Raw genomic sequence first — 22071 nt, 5'->3', positions numbered from 1 at the left:
AGCCACAGTGTTTTACTGTATTGCTGACTATATAAGGCTGTAAGGCTCACCTGAACAGCTGGTCATGGGATTTAGCGTCAGTATAGTGGTTAAAGCACATCCCTGTGTGTCACAAGGTTGCTGGTTCGTGTTCGGCATATGTCTCTTGTGCATGTATTTTTAAAATTCATACATTTTACCGTGATCCTCAGCGAAATATCAAGTGCCGTAGATAGAAATGTGTGTGCCATTTTTTACTTATATATTCTTTTACGTGGCTCATGCCACCAAAAATGTCAACAATGAATAATAGGTGAAACACATGCCATGCGTTTAGTTTAGGGAATGATAAAGTAAAATGTAGAACTAAGTCATGTAAAATCGTGTTGATCATGGATCGGATGACGGTCCAAGTCTTAGGACCGCGACTGAAGCCTGGAGGGGGACTTAGAGCCCATGTGGCAAGGGTTGTTTATGTTTCAAAGTTAAACGCAGTCAAAGTCTTTGAACAATATTTTGACATTTCGCAGGAACAGCTCTTACTTTTTCGTCTTATTTCCTGTACAAACAATCATCTCAATAGGAACTTCACCAAAACCGCAGCCAGCTCTGCGGCTCATTTGGTGAAGAGCCGCATGAAACTAGGGAGAGAGCCGCATGCGGTTCGGGAGCCGTGGTATGTCAAATCTTGCACTATGTCAAACACGAACAAACAAGTTGATTGTCAATGTCACGTTTCTAAAATAATTCAACTTTCATGCAAGTGTGGTGACAAAATGTGTTATTGTTCATTCAATATGGTTTTGGAGTTCAATTGTATCGCCTTTAACTCAGTGCTTCTCAAATAGTGGGGTGCGACTCATGGACATATGGACGTTTTTTTTTGTCTTCTTTTGCTAGTTCGCACATGGTCTATGAATTGGTTGATGGAAAAGTTGTGCATCTTCACGTCAAGGCTCTATGACAGTGGAAATAGATGGACCATAAATGCGGTGTGTCAGTGTGAAATCACACAGTTCAGGTTTCAGGTTCCAACCCTCTGACACACACTGCACAGTGTGCCACACAGACTTTCATGGAAAGAGGATGCAGCTAGCAGAAAGGATCTTCTTGTACAACACTAGTATCATCGCCTTGCTCAGGCACTCACACGCACCAAGGAATCTGTTTTGACTGCAGTAGTAAGAGTGAAGGAAAATGGTACCTAAGTAAAACTCCACCACCAGACGTATTGTTGCCTTCCAGCACTGCTTCTGTGTTGATATTCCGGTCATCATTTACATGATCTGGTCTTTTTTGTGGTCCATTAGTGAAGATGTGAGAAGTGTTGACACAAAGACGGATGAGCATCAGCTGTGAGAGAACAGTCGTTGTGATCAATACCTCGATAGATCGTTAGCTGAGCTTACTGTGAAGTTATGGATCGGTCGGTGGACCAATGAGACGGCGGAGCCGCGGTGCGAGCATAGACGAGCTGTCTTCTTATATAAATGAGCGGGGACGTTGAGCCGTGGATCAAATCTCACAGCAGCACGATTAAAACACACTTGTCTTCACGCAAAAAGAGAGTGGTTTATGGTGTGGGCTATTACTCCTCCGTATGGATGTCACTCTGGAACACATGCGGGGCCAGAACTAAACACACACAGTCCGTCAGAATCTGTTCCCAGCAGCCAGCCGCGGATGCGCAGAATTAAGCAGTGTGAATGAGAATCATAAATAAAACTCTTTCTCTCCCAGGCAGAACCACATTAAAATTAGAATCGCTTTTATAGCCTTCACGACGGCCCCAGCAGGTTTTGGTTTGTGTGTTTTGTTTTCGTCTTGGGAGTGGGTCAGCGGAGCCGGGCAAATGTGTTCTTCAGACTGAAATCCAGGGGCAGGTTAGACAAGCCCTCCTGAAGAGTCCAACAAGTCCTCTCCAGTGTATGAGCTGCTGTGTGCTTTCAGAGAAGCAGACAGGTGAGATTGTATTCTGAATCTATTCTCTCCTTCAGCCTTCAGGGTTCATCCTGCTTCCGCTGCTCGATAATTGCCGTGTGCACACTGGTGTGTTTGCCTGAAGCACAAAGGAGAAATCATCTTTAATGATCCTTCATCGAGTGTTTCGCACCACAGTCGGGGGACATTAAGAACAAAGATTTGTGGCTTAACTCATGCGGGGAGCAAACTAAACTCCTGCTTCTCTTCAAAAGAAAGTTAACCGTCTGCTTAGATACCAACGACTGAGCTTAAGTCTGCAGCTAACACTTCTATATTTTACCACCTTTTTCCAGTCAAGACAGAAGGCCACAGCTCAATCTCACACTCAGCCACAATGACTCGAGTCAGTGAAACCCAGGCTTGCTCTGAAGGTCCCAAACTCCTGAAGTGCTGAGGATGCAATTCTAAAAAGCAACATGTGTCTCCAGCAAGGCCTCACCACTGCTATTTTCCCTGTAGAGGTCAGCGCTCTGCTTGGCACAGTGTCATTGAAAGCTTCTGATGAAGACAGAAATCTTTCCACGGTTGTTCATTTTTTTAAAAATGTTCTTGCCAAGCACATGATGCTCAACTAGGCGTGCCTCCAGTTCATAATTGCATCAGTGGCTTCTAAAGACAAAATCCGGCAGCAGCAGTTGGTCCAGAATGCAGCTGCCTCATAGACACAGGACCAGTCCAGCGTTTTGTCAGAGACTCCTGAATGCTGTTGGATCCAAATGTTTAAGTCTTAGATGCGACTCTCAGAGGTAGCAGGTCGTTCAGTTCCTAACCCTGCTTCTCTGTGGAACAAGCCTCGGCGGACCTGCTCACACTGCATTTGGATCATAACTTTAATAAGTGTGAAATGAATGTGTGAATTAAGTTATTGTCATCGATCATTTTGGACTTTTCAGTTATTTCTTGGGTTTGATGAATTTGCTGAACTGAGCAGCTGCTGCTTCTCTCTGTGGCTGCAATGACTTCATTGGTCCAGACATCAGTCTTTGTCACATTTGAGAGATTGATAATTGGTTGTTATGGCTCCTTAAGTGGTTAGATTGAACTAAACCATGGCAGCTCATTTGAGCGCACATTGAGTGGTGGGTCTTCATCAGGCCGCGTCACGGTTCTTCCCCCTGTATGTGCCTGTGACATTAAAGACTCATTTTGGAGTCAAAAGACACAAGTGATTTGTCAGCAAGCATCTCTGTGATGGATGTGTTTCCAATAAGACTCCAGTAAGGTCAGAGGTCGGACCTGTGTAGGACAACTTTGTATGAAGAAGACGGATGTCGACAGCTTCAGGTGGAGAGAGAAAGACGAATGAATTTTTATTGTCGCGGTCTCAGAAAAGACTTTGTCGTCTTCACCTGGGTGGGGAAATTGTAACTCTGATTTAGGAGGACTGACTGACTGTCCTACCGTTGTTTTTATTTATTAAAATATTGTGACATCACCGCAGGCTGAAGACAGGCTACCAGGTCTATGATAATAATCCACTAATTTGTTATCAATACAGCCCACCAGTCCTTCTGATTGACAGTTGAGCAGCTGCCATCTTGTTCTTCATTATTCAGAGAAGGCGCCTCTGTTCAGTCACACACACACACTCACACATTCACAAAAGAGGCTGCTTATCTATAATGAATGTGGCTTTTTATTAACCTATATGAAGCCTCACACACTCACCTAAATAAACCGGCACATATTTCTGAAAAGCCATTGTGCGACGGGAGTGTGTGCATGTGTATGCAATTGTTGAGCACAGTCAGCTAATGGCACAACACAAAGCGACGTGGCAGGACGTCTTTTGGGCGCGTTAAGATCATAAATGATTTAGCCTGGCCCAGCGTTCCTCACTGCAGGAACTTAGTTTATGAAACGTTAAACACGCTGTCAACAGCAGCGGCGCTCTAATGGCCTCTGCAGGACGCACTCACACACACACACTTATTTAATAAAGCGCCACAAACCAGGTCATCACACTCAGATGGATAATGTGACGGGGACCTGATTCTTGTTCTGACACACTGGCTCAAGCACCGTACACACACACAGGTTGTTTGGATTTCACCCTTTCTGGAAGAGAAAGCGCTGACTGTTGTGTTAGTGTCAATAGCGACTGTTTGTCTTAACAGAGGACAATCTCAGACACACACTTTCACTCACACAGGTTTGTCGCACCATCTTTGTGGGGACCACTCATTGACATAATGCGTCTCTCACCCTTAACTTAACCATCCAAAACACATGGCTAACCTTAACCAGCACTCTGACCCAAACTTGCGCCTAGTTATAATAAACTACTTTTCCTCAACTTTTAATCCTCTAAACCTTGTGAGGACAGACCAAAATATCCTCACCTAATGGTGGCTTGTCAAGAAATGGTACTCACAAGTATGGCAAAACATGCCCACACACCCACACACACAAACACACCACATGACATTTCCTGCAATTGTAACTTTACTGCAAAAACACAAACATTTCTATCTATCTCTGACAGATAACCATAGGAAGATTTGGTTACTAGTTCTAGTTTCCCCTTTATTTATTTATTTAACATAATTATTTGGTGCCTTTATTTATGAGCTATAAATATTTCACAACAATAACAATTTCCTGAGTTGGTTGGAGTACGACTGTAGTACATTCTTGGATAGGTGAGTAGAGCTGAGCTGGATAACTCATGAGATCAAGAAATCTCATCCGCAAAATTCTTTCACCCTGACTTTCAGTTGACGCAGCCATTTATTTGGAAGCGAGTATTGTTGTTGGTCATTGGTCAATTCTGGAACACTGTTGAAAATAATGCATTTTTTTCAGTTGAGTTGTGCTGGTGAATTGTGTTTTGGTTTTAATTTAATGTAGTTAACTTTTACATTTTGTGTCATTAACGTTTGTATTGTTTTCCTAAACATAATGAATCTGGAAAAACGGCATATGATATATATATACTGTACACATATATGAAAATATGAAAATGTTTGCCCTCAGTCTGTGTTCAGAATCGTACTCCATATTTAACACAGAGCAGACGCGGAAGCTGCCATTCCGTTCCGCTCTTGTTGCTGAACGCTGATGCAACAAATAAAATGAAACAATTGTCTGGCGCCCCCTTGTGGATTTTTTATCAAACTGCAACGAGATTTTCAGTTACCCGTGAAAGCGTTTGTTTCGAAAACTTAGACATGACATTTGTGTGCAATAACCCCTTGGTTTCATTGTTGACTGCGTCTGAGGCACAGTCTGAGGCTTACAAGTCAAACTTCCTCTTTATTTGTGCGCTGAACTTGTGCGTGTGGTCCAATCTTGTTGGTGGTTTTTCAGCTGATAAGAAAATGTGACCTCCAAAGATTGGAATGTTTTGAAACTGTGTGTATTGTTTTCCTCTAGGAAACCCTTTCATGGCATCTGACATTTCATGGCCTGCTGCAACATTAACCTTTGTAACTGCTATGAAGCCTTTTTCATTCTCTATTGCGTGTGAAACATCCTCCTCTGGTAGTCTCTGTTTGGATGGCTCGCTGAACTGCAGTTGTTTGTGCTTGTGCCACAGATACGGCGACATGGTTCCCAAGACCATCATGGGGAAGATCTTTGGCTCCATCTGTTCTCTCAGTGGGGTGCTGGTCATCGCCCTGCCTGTACCGGTCATCGTGTCCAACTTCAGCCGAATTTACCACCAAAGTCAGCGAGCAGAGAAAAGAAAAGCGCAGAAGGTGATTGTCAGCTGCTGAGCTACATCTAATCAACATTTGTGTCTGCACCAGAACTGAGGGAAGAAAAGGTCAAAGGCCGGGAGGTGATCAGATTAAAAAAAAAAAAAGCCACCTGTAATGAGAAGCACGCGGCTTAGTTTGATGTCAACCTCAAGACACAAAAATAATATTCAGTCACATGCTGTCTAGACCAACCAGAGTCATATTTTTATCTCACTAGTGTTGTGTTGTCACAGCAACATGCCTCAAACACGTGCTGCAAAGGAGCGTCACATGCCATGCACTTTCTGATTTAACCGTCCTTAAAATAAATGAAATAGTCATGAAGCTTCATCATGCGCTGCCCTCATTCTCATTACTCAGCAGGGGGCGCCCTGAGTTAAAGATATATGAGTAGCTATTCACTTTATCATAGAGTGCCATCTAGGGGACATGACGAAGCTTCGTCAGTGGTTAAATAATGTTATTGTGGATCAAGTGAAACTGAACATGCAAAGAACTTTGATCATGATAGTAAATAAGAAGTCAGCTAGTTTTCATAATAAGGTTCCTGAGGTTTTTCTTGTGTTTTATTATATGTGCCAAACGTTTTCTTTTCCAGCTGAGATGTTTTAACTGTGAACGGCTCATAAAAAATCACCACGCTGCCCAAAATAGGTGCTCAAGCATCCACAATTGACCTGCTTCTGTCAAAGGCTGAGTCAGAGTCAATCATGTGCCGGGTGAATAAACAAAAGTTTGTGTGTGTTCGCAAACAGAAAGTCCAGCTTGCTAAAATTAACGCGGTGAAGAGCGTCGGAGCAAAAGCTTATTTGCAGTACAAACGTAGCCAGCTGCTGATCGGCTCTGATGAAGAGGTAACGGTGGAGATGCAGCTGTTTGCAGTGGTGCTGGTGGACTTCTTCTGTGCGTCTGTTTCTTCTCATTTAGTCAGTCACCAACATGATGCATGATGGCGAGGTTACTTCAATCTTTCATTGGATGAGCCTTGTTTTTCCCATCTGATGTGGTCTGTCCAACACTTTCCAACAGCCCACAAAAGTCAAACTCAAACACAGCGGGACCAACCCAACAATACAGGCTGCCTAAAGGGTTCATGTTTATAGAAATTTTAGCTCCTGATTTTGATCTAAAGTTTACTTGAAAGAGTGGTCAACTTCAAATGAGTCAGTCGGCAATCAATGAAAGTCCATGGTTATTCCAACTTTAGTGCTTTGGGCTGAAGGAAACTGTTGCAGGTGAACTTCCTGTTTGCTGTGCTTCTGTGTGTGATTTAGGGCTCCAGCCACACCAGCATGACCTGCTGCAGGCCAGTCTGCCAGTGGTGCAACATGAAAGATGAGAGGACGATCCCAGTAACTTTGAGACACGTGTTCGGAACATCGGCTCGTTTCATGTCTTAACAGGGTTAAATATAGCAGGGTGCATCCAGACGGGCCATATAGGAGTGGTGTACTTCCACCCGGCCCAGGGTCTGAGGCGTCTCCTGTGCTTACAGTTTGAATAATCCTGTCTTGAACTTGAACGTGTTCAACACCAGGACATTCAGTTGGGAAAACAATTAACAAGTAGCCTTTTGATCGGATCAGAAACAGGCTCTGTTCACGCCACCAATCTCTCTGATAGTCATTTTCACAGATGTCAAAGTTAGCACGAGGTACGTGGTGAAAACGATTGGGATATTTTAACTCACTTTTTCCAGCAGTAGTGCTCCCTCTAGTGGTAGGTCCTCGAAAGAACGTGGTGAATAACGGGTGTAGCGGAGGGTCAGTTCATTTAGTGTGAGTGTGAGGTCAGAGTTTAGACAGATGGAGAGAAGAGAAAGGTAGAAAAGGAAGGAGGTCTATGGCTGTGATAATGGTCATGTCATGAACAGGAAAGGCCGACTGGGCTGGATGCACAATGATGGTTTTCTCATGCGCATATGTTGCACCGGTAAAGACCTTGAAGATAATTAGACCTTTCACTCTTCTGGAGCCTTGAGTTGTTGAAATGTGTTTAGGCGACCGAATTTCTCCTTGTAGTGGATGTTTCTCTCCCCTCAGGGCTTTCACCACCTAAACACATTTTAGCAGGGCGGGTGTGGCGCTATACTCTGAGTGATGTTTCATCTAACTGCAACTGACTGTGTGGTCATGTGATTTCTGTCCCCAAGGCTTCCAAAGAGGCAGGCCAGGCCTTGGTGTGCAAAACCAACCCGGACTTTGAGATTCACCATCATCATCTCCTGCACTGTCTGGAGAAGACCACGGTGAGAAGTAACCTGCAAATGAAGTATTCGAGCAGTGTTCCATGACCCTGCTATGTGTGACCCCGTGTGTGCGCTCAGAATCACGACTTTGTCGACGAGAAGACGTACGAGTCCACCTGCAACGAGATGACGCTGGTGAAGCAGTTGTCTCGCTCTTCCTCCAACGCCTCCTCCTCCTCCTCCTCTCATGGTTTCACGTCCTGCTGCAGCCGCAAGAAGCGAAAGTCCTTCAACGTCCCAAACTCTGAGACGGCTGTCGGCCTGCAGGGCAGCATCCAGGAGCTCAGCACTATCCAGATCAGAGAGCGACCTCTGGCCAACAGGTACCACAGGAGCTGTTTTTTTTTAAAGTCCCATCAGGGGGAAAAACATATATTGGACGCAAAAACTCAAACGTGGCAAAAATAAGTCATGGTCTGTCCCATTTATTTGAATGAGAAAAGCTTTCAAGTGAAGGTTCTGACTGATTTCATATGAACACATTATGCGTGTAGTGAAATCGAGGGCCATATAGAGCAGGACACTAAAGTGACGTCACGTTTGGGGGAGTGATTAGAGAAACACATTACAGTATATGAAGACATTCCAGCAGGGATCATGTGACATCTCTTCCCACGTTGAGTCACTCAGCAGGAATCCCGAACATGTCCAGCTGTGGGAGTGTTGGGAACTTTCTCCTCCACATGGACCTCTGTGACACGCTGCGACACAAAGTCCACCTTTCTTCCCCATCACACACGCCAAAATTGTTTTTGGGTTCAGTGGACTGCAGCGCGTGTGCAGCAGATCCGAGTTGACTGGCGTCGGAGATTTGGCAATTTGACATTCTTGTTGGTTATCTAGCAAGACATGTGGTCATGAAAAGTTATTACACGTTTTCCTTTAGGCTGTTTAATGATGATACACACAAGCATTTGTAAAGATTCATCATGGCATCAAGTCATCCAAACGTTGTCTCTTTTGCAGTCGTTCCAGTCGTTCCAGCCTCAACGCCAAATTCGAGGAGACGCTTCCTCTGAATTGTGAACAGTCCTACATCACGGCGGCCGTCATCAGCATACCTACACCGCCTGGGACCACACCAGAAGGCGAGGAATCTGCCAGCTCCACCGACTGCTCCCAGGCCAACATTGTGCGCGTGTCTGCGCTCTAGAGTGTCCTAGCTATGGAAATAACCCAGCAGGATGACATCCACCCAGTTGGACCAAGTGTCCATCAGCAGTCAAGTCTTCTCCGGGAGGAACACGTCCCACTGAAACTGAGAGAACTGATGTGAAAATGACTCTTTTTTTCACTTTCCTGTTGAGAGTTTTTATTGCAGATGTTGACACCAGCTCAAAAAAACACAATATTTTTATGATGCTAAGTCTGTCACACAACACAAGCTGCTGTAGAGTTGTATAGATTCAGTAGAACTTGAAGTGGACATTTGTGGTTGAACTTTTTACTTGAAAGAAGGAACATGTTTATCAAACAAAGATTAGCGCTTGACATGAGGGACGTGAGGGGTTTGCTGTATATGTGTATCATCTGTATTACACCCCAACGACACACAGAGATGATCTCAGGTTGTTTATAAGAGTGAAAATGTATCGATTTAATCTATCTCAAAATGGTTGCCCTTTCTCTAAGCTTTGCTTTTGTTAGCTTAGGAGCTTAAAATAGTTTTACCAAGTACTAAGTATATTTAAGGGACATGCTGGAGCCCATTCAAGATTTTAAAAGCACTCGATGACAGTACAGGTCAATACCCTCTGTTGAGCTGGAGTCGTTGAGATTTTCACTGCAGTCGTTTGTGATGACAAGTGTTTATACGATATTGAATTTTCGGAACGTTGGAGCATGCTCAGTGTGTGTGAGTGCATGGACCGCGGTGTTTCCTTTGCATGCAAATCAGTCAAGGTGGTTGCCATCTTCTGGCAAAGCTTGGTCTGCTGCACAATGTAAATAACAGTTTTTGTTTTTGTCATGCATCTCTGGATGACAGCAACCATGTGAGCAGATGCAACGTCGATGGTGGGAAAAGATAGTAAAAACGCAGAATCACAAAAGTCTCTCAGCAATGATCACCACACCCAGTACGTTCATGGCATTTGTTTGACTTAGCAGAACAGGTGGATAGTTGCATATGAACTTCATCGACAGATGAGTCAGATCCTTTTTGTTAATCATAATGTTTGAATTTATTTCTCCTTAAAGCCACTTTAATGGTCTCTGGAAGTTTACAAGACACTTCTGAGCAAAGTTGCTGAGAAGTGAAACATAGGTTTGAGATGCATGAACACAGACAGAGGAAAGAGTTTATTGGAGACAAGATGAAAACTTAAATTTAAATACATAGCATAAACATAAACAATTCCAAAAACAAAAGCTTGCTCAACTGATTTTTAGATGTTTCCCTTTTAATAATAATAGTTATTATTTTAAAATATATATAATAATTATTATTTATTTATTTATTTATTTATTTTGTAGTCACTCAACTCATGGTTGAAGAAGGTAGAGTAGATGTAAATCACCTGACATCTTGAAAAAATCTTTGAAGTCCTACCCTGAGCATCTGAACAGAACGAGTTACACCAGGAGGTTTGGAGTCCAGTCCACTTCACACACATTGGAAGTAAAATGCATCTGAGAAACCATGTTTAACAACCGCTGTCACTTGCTGCTGAAGAGTGTTGGAACAACAATGTGAGGCCTTTCAAAACGATAAGTTTCTGGTTCTGGAACCGGTGCCGAAGCGGCATTCGTTCTGAAGACCTTCAGTTGTGTGTGCGTGTGTGTGTTTATCCAATATTTTTTATAGTCCTGATTGTTGTCTGAGTTCATGTAGCTGTAGCTGTCATATGTCAGTGCGAACAAAGCAGATATTTCTTTTCATTTCCAATATCACAGACCCACCGTTATGGAACCACAACCAGTACTGAGCTGTGCTGGTGTGAATGACCTCTGTGAAGTGTGACTGTCACTTTGGTACCTTTTGCTTCAAACGTTGACGCACCACTTACTGGGTTTGTGATAACCTTTGAATATGCTTTGTCTGACTGAAAATTGCAGGGCATTATGGGAAATGTACATTTTTTCTTTTTCAATTTTACATGTTTGAAGAGTTTGTGTTTGCTTATTACACGTCTACAGTGGCGCTTGTCAGGACTTCACATTGGGACATTTGAGATGAGCTGAAGTCTAAAATGTAAAACTCTCAAGACACTTGATAAAACTTGAATTTGGTTTGAGTTTGCCAGTTTGGTGTGTTATGTTTTGACAACGCTTGCACAAGGACCACCCAGAACTCACCATTCCATCACTGCTGGACATCAACATATGCAACTGACTTTTGGTTTGTAAAGATTTATTACTTGTAATTATGGAAATGAGAAATATTTTTGATGATGTTTGGTTTGTTAATACAATTACCGGTATTATAAATATGATGACTATAATTGTTGCAGATGGCGGTGCACATGTGTTATTGTTCTTTGATGTTGTAAAAAAGAAGTCATTTTTATGCTGTTTTCCATCGAGTATATGGCAGTTTGTCAACATCTTGAGTTAAGTTTTAATGTGCATGTGTTCTGATCAAACATCGAGGAAGCGTAGAGGACGGGGTTCAGTTTGATTCTAGCTTGTGTTGGACTGCAGACAGGGGATCATGGTTTCAGTGAATAAAGCGACTCATTTCAAATATGGACTTTTGAATACTCCTTTTCTGCTTGTCCCTTTTTTACTTGCGTCATAAAGAAAGTGTGAGCTCATTTCATTGACAGTGAACATGGTCCGAAGTTTTGTCTGATCAGTCAGTGTTTAAGAAATGTATTGTCGAGATGACCAGAGACTTACAGCTAATTCCTCAGGAGATTCAAGCAGTGATCTGTTCTGTACCAAGTGTCGAAGATGAGGATCTTATGAAGCAATGAAGCGTGGAGTGAACAAGTGGCCATTGATGGCTAGAGTGTCAGCAGCTGTGCAGGATGATGGGTACATACCATTGGGGGTGCTAATGCCTCATGCTAATGAAGACTCTCATCGATAAAAGATGCACATTCCCTCAGTATTTACAGACGATATGATGAAATCCACTCATCCTAATGCTGAAATAAAAAAACAAAAACAAGTTGTCTGCCGAGTGCAGCAGACTATTACAGCGAGTTTGAGGTGGAATTTCATCCTGTAGGATGTTGAGATCAGTTCACAGCGGACAGCTGACCGACTCCATATGTGTTCATGTGTTCTACTGTTGGGTTCTCCTGTTTCTCAGTGATAGCAGCTGCAGGGCCCAGGAATGTGCCGGAGCGACATGTTCCAGTGCGCTCCCAGAAACACTGGTTCATGGCGCCATGGGCAATCAGCATTCGTGAGACACAGCAGAGACACTTGGCATGCAGATATATTTTTGGTCATGAAGTTTGGGATCTAACAATGTGAAAGTGAACAAGGTTGAACAATGGAGCTGGTGATTTTGGTGCCATAACTGTTAAATGCAATATATACAATAAACACTGCATTGCCTAAAGCTTAGTTTTTGAGTTACATGGATCAACCCTTTCGCATGTGAAGACACATGACATGCCCAAGTACTTGGATGGTTAAAGCAGATGAGCTCATGAAGTCAATCCATCTCGACTGTACTGATAATCTCTGGTGTCTCCTTCACTTCTTCTCTGTCTTTCTGCACTGCCATTTCCACAGCAAGTCAACCTCTTGCACCACACCCTATTCTGAACATCCATTGGTTGTCATTCTCTTCTTCTTTCCTCCATCAGCAACAGTCTTCATCCAACGTGTCCACTGTCTTCTCTACGCGTCCAAACCAGGCCTTCATTACTTAACCTCCACGGCACTTGAGATTAGCTGCTCAGTCTGAAATACTCTAAACTTCTGTCAGACAATATGTCCCTTGTTTGCAACTAGCCTGCGCAGTGGGTGACCCTAAATAAAATATATATTTTTTCTTTTCATATTGCCTTGTGTCCTCCAAACTACTACATACTGCATTGCATGGCTGTTATGTGAGGTTATGTTTATGATGGCGTTTGGTCTCTTTGTTTGGGTTCAAAATAACTTGATAAGTACAGAATGGATTTGGATAAAATTTCCAGGAAATATGTGAAATGGGAGGGGAAACAAATTATTCAATTTTGGGAGTGACCAGGATCACTGTCTGGATCCAGGATTTTCTTTTGAAGGATACTGTGCAGGTTTGTGCTTTTCTAGTTTAACACGATTTTTTTGAAGAGTAGATGTTGTTTTAATTGTATCATATTTCTATAAAAACATCTTAATAGCATAATTTATGTTATGTTTATATATTATTTTTGTAGTAATGAACGATGATCATCATATTTCCTGAGGCTTGAAAGAAAACGTCTGCTTTCTTTGTGCAGGATTGACACCTCAATAGCTTGAATAACATCTCAGCAACTATTTGAGTTCCAGACAGTTCAGAATTCACAGTGAATGAATCAACAGTAGGAACAACGATGCTCTTTGACAACACTGTTATTCTTCGTATGATTCAAAGCTAGTGTGAAAAATGCTGAAGCTCCCTTCTCCTACGTAGCTGCTTCTGACGTGGAACTATTTTCTTTAGATGAGGAGGAGGACGATACAGACAGAGATCAAAGAGCACCAATTCCACCTCTGCTTGCCTCCTTCAGACTAGCTTATAAATCCAAAATACATCAATGTAGTCTGGAACATGGAAGATAAAGTGTACCATCTTTCTGTCACAAAATATTTCTGAGTCACAAAAATGCAGTTTTTTTAATGCTAAAATCTTATGCAGACAACGGTCAACCCACATGCAGCTTTATTCTCTGGAGCTCTGATACAAAATATTTAACACCAACCTTCAGATATGTATGATATATAAACATTCCATTGCGAGAGAAAGTTCATTTGCCTCTGTGTTTTCCTGAATAGCACGTTACCATGACGACATCCAGGGAAGAAAAACAACCTGAGAAAAGTCTTACTGTTGGGATGTCTTGACCTTTGCGACACAGTTTCTCATGATGATGAGTAAAGGCACTTTCAAGTTAAATAAATATTCTTTTCAGTCACGTGCCATTCATCCATATGACCCTGGATGTTTCCTCTGCTACATCAGTCTTTGCATCTCTAAGAGGTGTTCGTCTGGATCGGACAGAGCGTTGGTCATGTTGGGGGCATGTGTGCAGTCCTGACCACAGCTGGGTATTTCAGCAGGCGCATCGGGAGACGGCGCAGACTCTGGAGACTTCTGTCCGTAGTAAAGCGCCCAGAGTAGCATGAGCGTGAGAGCCATGGCGAGGATCTGAGCGACGCCGATGGACACTCCCAGGAAACGCAAAACCTGGAGCTGCTTTGTCCCACGAACAAAACTGTAGATTTTCGGTCCGCAGCCCTGAAACAAGCAAAGATGGGGTGGTACAATGAAGTGACCCCGATGCCAGAACAAAAATACCATAAAAGAAAACGTTTGCAGACATTTCTAATGGTTTCAACCTCTAGCTCTCATAACTGAGGCACTTCTGTATTAAAGGTTGGATGTTATGTAAAGTTGTGATCATAATCATGCAGAGTGAATAAATGGCTTGATAGGGGACAAAAGTCAAAATGTGATGTCTTCATCTATATTTAGATATAATTACTGTATATTGTTGGGTGAAATAAATACTTTAGACATGGTAGACAAACATACTACTTGCTGGATTATAAAAGACAGAATACGATGGACAGGATAAAATCAATCAGTTCAGTTCAGCTCAATTCCTTATGAAAACTTGAAATGGAGTGTGCGTGAATAAATGTTTTTGAGTCATGTGCCATTGCTGGCAGTATGGATGTCATTTAAAGTAAATGTGATTTGTCTGCTATTTAAATAAAATTATATGGATAGCATTTCAGTCTCCTACGATGGCGCCGAGACAAAAATATCTCAGTGAATCTGAGTCTGGATCAGTGCTGAGTGGTGTTGAGGTGTGACGGTGTCAGACAGTCATAGCTTCGGTCCAATAGAGCTGAGCAGCAGGTGAGGCCCACCTCTTGAAAAAGGTCACTGAGGTCATTGCTGTAGGCGTGGCCAGCGCAGCCTGGGTACTGATTGGAGCAGCAGGAGTCTGGTGGCCACTCCATCTCTGTCATCTCCAGCCAATCGGTGAAGTAGATGACCCCGCAACACTGGAACTGCAAACACACACATGCAAACACACCTGTCACATGTGGTACACATGGCAATCATGAAATATTTGTGGCAAAGTATTCTTGGTGTGTGTGTGTGTGTGTGTGTGTGTGTGTGTATGTGTGTTAGTGTACCTGTGTGCATGCACACACTGACCTCTGATTGGAAGGTGTTCCAGGTGTGAGTGAGCCATTGGTGCCGCTGCAGGCCAAAGTTTGACATCCTGGACTTGAGACTGATCATGTCAGAACGCTGCACAGACGGCTGCACACAAACACAGGAGAACAAGTTTGGCAACCAAGCACTGCACACTCACTCACACACTCACACACACACGCACACTTATCTCTGACTGACAACAATCAGGCAGGTGTGTCCCTTCCTGTTGATAAAACACACCACCACGCCCCAGCAGGCAAGAAATCCCTTTGTTTGTTATTGTTGACAATAAACATTCTTCCCTTAGCTGTTTAAACAACCTTATTTTCCTTTTGTGATGTGGACTTCTAGTGATCTTGGGCCCCACTGAGAGAGGCTGCTAAATACAGACGTTTATATTTGGAGGTATTTTGGTTGCCATCGGGAGCCTTTCTACTTTCACTGCCCTTGAGATGGATCTATCTATAAATCCCAAAAAGCAAACATAGCACTTGCTGGGAAAACACGTCTCATTTTCTCAGCTGAGTTGCTGTGAAAAATGTCATCTGATTTATGGTAGAGCCAAAGAATGCCGTAGTATAGAAGTGGGATAGCTACCAGATTAATGCTGTAAATGATACGTGAGAAATAATCAGGAGGAAGGAAATGTGCAGCTCATGACACATGTGGCTCTCTAAGAGCTTATGGCATTAATATACCATATACATAATTCATATAAGTTTAGATTCGTGGAATAGGCTGTGTTTCTGTGAACTATTTTGATTATATACAGCATACAGTCAGTGGGTGAATAATATGAAGATAACTACAAAACCCTCTTGTTAAAGACCTTGGGAAGGTTTTGCGCTCACAGTGCCAAGGAGAAAAATAACTTAATAATCTAGGATGAGCAAGGCAGGAGATCCCTGACCTGCATATTGCAATGATCAAAGGGTTTTAATGGGTGGGAGAAGTGGTCTTTTAATAGCTTTGTCAAATGTTTAGAACAGAGGTGGGTGAAGTGTGGCTATGGGTAAATATTACCAATACTAAATAATATTTGCATTATTTTTATTTCTTTCCACTCTTCATTTTATTATTTTTTAATTCAGATTATTTTATTGTGTTTTTAATGGGTTTTGTATAAAACACTTCTAACTAAGTGACTCCATATGCACTACCTATAGTTCTGTCACCAAAACATCTAACACTCCTTTATCCTCTAGTATTTGATCTGTACTGAGAATCTTCATATAAAATGCACAAAAACTGAAGTTGTGCATAGTCATAGTCATGTTATTACATGAGTACTAAATAACGTTGTGGTGAAATTACACTTTTTCCTATTTTAAAATATCAAAATGTATCCACATTTAATAAAATTGATTTTATTCAGCCCCCCCAGCTTGGCTCCTCACCTTTGTCACAGTATTTGCATGTTTTATCATGAACTGTCAGTAATGCTGTTTTAGTAACTCACTTATCTTTGCGGTAATAGCACAGATGTTCAAAAAACAAAACAATCTTGTCTTCTCTTGGTCATTATGCCATTCATTGATGCTCCATTCTGAGGTTTTTGAGCCAGAGAAGAGGCACAACCTGTGTTCCTGAGTCTAGGCTCGGCACCTATTTCACTTAGCTACAGAGAGGAGAGCCATTCTACTGATTTCTGGTCAAATTTATGGTTTTGGTACTAACTAGAACTTCTCACACCAATAGCCAGTGTATTTAGAACCGCCAAACCTTTTCCAACTCCTCTCCACTTGTGTTCTCATTGGTAACCACAGTGTTTGTGGTGAATATTTGAATCCCAGCCAGTACAAAGCCAGACACGAATACACCAGTGATGATGCCAAACCATCGTAAGCGTGCTAATCCACTAAATTTAGAGGTACATTTTGAAACTGTTCTCAAGCTCCTCTGACACTCTTACCATCGTTATGCAAGCTACAAAGTCACGGATGGTCCAAAAAGCTCTGTAGCGTCAGACACATATTGACTGCAAATAAACAAAATGCAATTCATAAATAGAAGAAAAACTTTCCACACGTTATTAGACAAATTTAAGGATGTTCCATTGAATTATTTTCAATGCAGCAGATGGATGTTTGGTTATGGAGAACATCAAAACTGAAATCGTTGAAGAAATGAAAGCAAAATGTCCATTGAATGCCCCCGTGCCAAAGTTCATCCCTGGTTAAAACGTGTCTACTGAATGTTTTTTGGTTCAGTTGGGTCCAAAGTTCTGGTCCCAGTTTGTGTTGACCTGGTTTTCCCATTCGTTGTTTTCAGGGATGTGAAAGGGGAGCTGGACATTTCTGTTTATTCTTAGAAGCGAGGCCGCAGCTGCCGTCTGACTGGCTCTGATTGGTCTCACACAAAAGTCAAACATGAACATCAAGTTCCAAAAACAGTAGGAAACAAACAGGAACGTTGGATTGGCACAAACCCCAAATACGCTATTTAAGGGTCATAATGCATCTGTATGAAATGGATAGGACACTCGGTGGCATGAAGGTGGAGAGAAGATTTCCTGAATCCTTTCCTCATTCATTTCATTGTGGACACGTTCAGTGACAGAATTTGAGTTGCTTCAATCGTCCTACCTCGTCATAGGTCCAGACTGCACTCGCCAGCTCTACACAGAAGATGACCAAGAGGCTGCCGAAATACTGAAAGACCAAGAAGATCCTGTTCAGGGAAAATGTACTTTTTTTTTCTACAGTGAAGTGAAACTTTATAAAAATAAATCTCTCTCACAACGGTCACTATTCTTAATATCAAGGACTCAAGACTTAACCTGTCATGTGCAAACACATGTAAAGGTAATCTTTTTAAGCCGACCCAGAGGAATGTCTTCCAATGAAAAGGCAGATAGAGTGTACTGTTGGGCGTTAAACATGCAACCTGATTCAATGCTCTTCTAATTATTACCTGACTTGGTGAGAACTGCCTTCACCCTCCCCCGTCAACACCCGGCCTCTGCGATAGTGATACTGAATGAGATTTATTCCTCAGACGTCGGCACTGTATGTAGTCGAGTTTACAAACCTATTAGTGTTTTTAACATGAAGATTCCATTGGTTTGGTTCTGTACCAGTTTGTCTGCGATTATTCTATAAAATGTTGTGAAATGGCATGATCACTGAACTGTCACAATGTTCTGCTGATGCTTCAAGTAGTTAGGAGAGTCAAGTGCAACCACTGTTGTCACTCAATAGACATACCAGCACCAACAATACCTAAAAAACATGAACGGCATGAACAGTTCTGACTGTGAGGAGACATTTAAAAGATGAGCGATAGTGCAGGAAGTCTTGTGCTTATACACCAGCGCAGAGTGGAAGTTCCTGTCAGTCACTTCCAACTATAAAACACATTTAATAATGTACATTTTGTTCCACTGGATAGCAATTGCACAGGCAATTTCACTACTATTTATATTTTAACTTGACTTCTTTCAAACAGTTTTCCAACTAATCTGGGTTGTAGTGTTATTATAGAACTTCACAAAGTGGTTATAATATTTTAAAGCTAAATATTAAAATAAATGCATTCTATTCAGCCGATTCATAGTCTCTGTGTCTGAATGGTACTGATGTTCCACTGTGTAGTGTTACATCTAAGCTCACCAGTATAAGCCCTCATTGAAATTCTACAGCGCACATGACTGTTGATATTGTCTATGTTAAAATGTTAGTACAAAATACTACACAACCAAAAACTGTTTTCCGGCATCTGCCAAGTTCTTTTTGCAGAAACATCTGCAAATTCCAGATGCTACTAATGTCCCGAGAAACTTTCCAAATGTTTATCCAGATGGCATTTTAAACATCTGCCTAGAAATCTGTTATATTTGGAGCAACAGGGGAAACACAATGAAGCAAAAACAGGCGACTCCTGTACGGAAAATATGCAATGGCACAGCAGTTACCCAGCTCAGCAGCAGCAGGTTGCATCGCAGCGTCCCGCAGTATCCAACCATGGCCACGATGATGAGGAAGCAGCAGACAGCGATCATGACAGGATGGACTGCTGTTGAGTACGTAACTATGGCGGCTTCTTCTAGCCTGAAAACACCAGATGTCACATAGATTGATGCTTAAAAACATTCAGTTGATTTGTGTCGACAGGGGTTTTTGGCAATGAAACTGCTTACAAGTTGAACTATTCAAAGTGAACGGCGGCTGCAGGATTTGTAGTTGTCTCTGAGAGAGTGTAATCAATTACTTGTTGCAAGAACATGAAGCTGTTAAAGCTGTTTCACTGCCTTTGACTATGTCTTTATGAAGCAAAGGCTGAAAACAGACCACGAGATTTCCCCACATGGGACATTAATACGACAGATCATCATGAACTCACTTTAAAAACATTTTTGTGGAGGAATATCATAATTTACAGGAAAACAAATCAAAGGGGAAAATAGGGGGAAGAATACAGACATAATTCAAAGAACCAAAAAGGAAAACTTGAGAAAAAAAATCTTTTTATTTGAATATTCGTCAATGTATGAATACAGTCGGGTAGGTATTTCTAATGTCCCACCTGGGGGCCATTTGCCGCCCCCAAACCAGTCCTCATATGGCTCTTGAGCAGCCAACAAGAGGAAGTAGGACTAAAAGTAAAATTGTCAAAATGTTAAAAGAAATCTAAAATTGCGATTTTTTTGGAACCTTGTAATAGATTTTGTGTGTATTATGTTCCAAAACAGCTGTCTGCAGCAAGGACGTGCATAGATAGTGATGCGCGAGCCCCAGTCCTTTTTCACTGCAGAGGAAAAGCGCCTTTCTGGAGCCCCTGTTGCCTTTATTCTTAAATGCTCCTGGTCAAGAATGTTTCGTGATGGCTGCTCTTTTTTCTGCCTTGAGCAGCAACATGCATTTATTTTCTACATGTTAAAGACTGTGAGGTCCAACTCTTAGCTCACACATTTTCACCTCATCGAAACTGTCCCTCTTTGAAAATAACCTTGGACACCCAGGGAATGGTTGTTCTGTACTGAAGTATGTTAATAGTATTCTTTTATTAAATAAGAGAAGCAGGGGTGTCAGTGAGGATGGTGCTAGATGTCTCCACAATAAGCACTGGTGCAGACTTATTCAAGTAGAAGTACCTGATAAGAGTTTGTATTTCCTGCTGTCTGCTGATGGTTTCAGGAGCAGGACTCACCTGGTGTGGGCTGTCAAGGTCAGGACGGTGTTCAGGTAATCTCTGATCCATGCTGCTACTCCCAGGATACATAGCGACATCAGCTGCTCGCAATTTGACCACAAAAAAAACTGCAGTTAATTTTATAATATAGAGCAACATTCGATAGCAAGGAGAAGCCAACAAAGAGGTTGTATTTAAAAAGTCCTGATCGTTTTAATTTGAAACCAAAGGGAACAATTCATCGTGTTCATTGATGGTGTCAAATGTTCATTTTAAACACCAGAGCCGCCCACAACAGGCTTCAAGTGATTCCCTCAAGCTTCAACTTGACACATCAACGTTAAAATAATGGCTGAGGATGTTTGGTATTCTGCAGGTTGCAGGTCAGAATTCACCCACATGCACCTCCTATCATTATTCAGTTGCGTTTTGAATCAAAACAACCTGGTTGTGTTTTACAACTCTTCTGCAGATGGCACACATGAAGAAAATGTTTTGAATTACTACAGCACTATAGAATACTACAAATGAAGTATGAAGTTATGTGGCCTTGATGTGACACTGAGTTCTATTCAGTGTGTTGAAATCACTTTGTTTGGATGCTGAAGACTGAAATGGATTTTTGTCCTCTTCATTCCCTGAAGTTGTCAAAACAAAATAATTTACAATGCCAAAAAGGCTCCGGGAAAACCCTCTAATAATTCTTCTGACACTTCTTTCTTCAGTACACAATGGATCGCGCATGGACACACATCACATCAGACAACAGGGCAGCAGTTGTCTCCTCACCCAGAACAAGATGTTGACCGCGAACAGCAGACAGCGGAGACACCGCACTGCGTCCTCCCGAGCCATCCGTCCGCCTCAGCGGAGACCCGGGCACCAGGCTGACATGTCCTCGGGACACCCGCACAAGTCTCCGGTCACAGATTGCGGCTGTTTGGATTCAGTTGGAAACATCCAACAGGTGGTTTCTCAGTTCCTTTGAATCCGCCGGAGGGAGGAAGAGACCCGATCCATCATCCAGTGAGCAGGCTAAGCAAAAATAATAGATTAAATAAAAGTAAGCCTTGGTTCCAATCCAGAAGATCATGCAGCGTCTGCCGGAGCCCCAGACTGTCTGCAGGGGTGCGGGGAGCCGCTCCCCCTCCTCCGCTCAGTCAGTCCTCCAGAGGGCGGAGAGGAATGTGTCCGCCTTCTGTGTCCACCGGTGCTGTCCCGGGACGGTCCGTGCACTGGTCCACCAGGGACCTCTGGAGGACGACAGTTGTCACAGCGCCGTTTTAGAATCGATTGTTTTCCTCCCTCCTTTTTGCAAAGGCGGGGGAAAGATCCGAGTCTTTTCAGCAATTTTAGGTGGAGGACCGAATACCATTGTTAAAGATGAGAGGATGTAGAAAAATCTGATGTTTTGACTTTAAGGAAAGGCACAGTTGAAGTGACTGTCATACAAGCATGTTCATATCAACGTCATTCATTTTCCTATTACATTCAAACTGACTATTAACACAAGCCATCATTGCGAACTCTCATTGACATGACAGAAAATGGAATTTAAGATTAAATGAAATCTAAAAGTCAACAGTGTACACGAATTATTCATCAGCCATTACCTTAGGCTTATCGGGACTGGGAGACATATAATGCTGAAACAAGGATGAGAATTAACACAGAATAATGCAGTACTGAGTTTCCTTTGAAATCCT

At 42.3% G+C, this 22071-nt stretch overlaps 2 protein-coding genes across 2 annotated transcripts in view; one reads left to right on the top strand and one right to left on the bottom strand.

Annotated features, from left to right (window-relative positions):
- kcnd2 (potassium voltage-gated channel, Shal-related subfamily, member 2) overlaps positions 1 to 11556 on the top strand; it is a 35443-nt gene extending 23887 nt beyond the window's left edge. Inside the window, exons 2-5 of the mRNA XM_053862538.1 lie at positions 5501 to 5663; positions 7819 to 7914; positions 7993 to 8237; positions 8881 to 11556. Of these exons, the coding sequence (XP_053718513.1) occupies positions 5501 to 5663; positions 7819 to 7914; positions 7993 to 8237; positions 8881 to 9067 (691 nt within the window). The 3' untranslated portion in view covers positions 9068 to 11556. The remainder of the gene's footprint in view (positions 1 to 5500; positions 5664 to 7818; positions 7915 to 7992; positions 8238 to 8880) is intronic.
- Positions 11557 to 13593: 2037 nt separating this feature from the next.
- On the bottom strand, positions 13594 to 21481 carry tspan12 (tetraspanin 12). Its single transcript, XM_053862805.1, has 7 exons — positions 21155 to 21481; positions 20384 to 20466; positions 19149 to 19284; positions 17821 to 17886; positions 15233 to 15340; positions 14938 to 15081; positions 13594 to 14299 (listed from the first exon to the last, which is right to left on the bottom strand). The coding sequence occupies exons 1-7, from the start codon at positions 21218 to 21220 to the stop codon at positions 14015 to 14017; spliced, it is 888 nt and encodes a 295-aa protein (XP_053718780.1). The 5' UTR covers positions 21221 to 21481; the 3' UTR covers positions 13594 to 14014.
- Positions 21482 to 22071: the final 590 nt, after the last annotated feature.

This window comes from Synchiropus splendidus, chromosome 4 (assembly GCF_027744825.2).
Source record: "Synchiropus splendidus isolate RoL2022-P1 chromosome 4, RoL_Sspl_1.0, whole genome shotgun sequence".
In the NCBI taxonomy this organism is placed as follows: domain Eukaryota; kingdom Metazoa; phylum Chordata; class Actinopteri; order Syngnathiformes; family Callionymidae; genus Synchiropus; species Synchiropus splendidus.
This window is presented reverse-complemented; position numbering and strand designations above follow the sequence as displayed.

Excerpts from the sequence above, each read along its gene's own strand:
- tspan12 (XM_053862805.1), bottom strand. The coding sequence starts at position 21,220 with ATGGCTCGGGAGGACGCAGTGCGGTGTCTCCGCTGTCTGCTGTTCGCG. Across the intron at positions 17,887-19,148 it reads ACCTGCTGCTGCTGAGCTGG|TATTTCGGCAGCCTCTTGGT; the intron begins GTAACTGCTGTG and ends TTGGTCTTTCAG. Across the intron at positions 15,082-15,232 it reads GGAACACCTTCCAATCAGAG|TTCCAGTGTTGCGGGGTCAT; the intron begins GTCAGTGTGTGC and ends GTGTGTTTGCAG.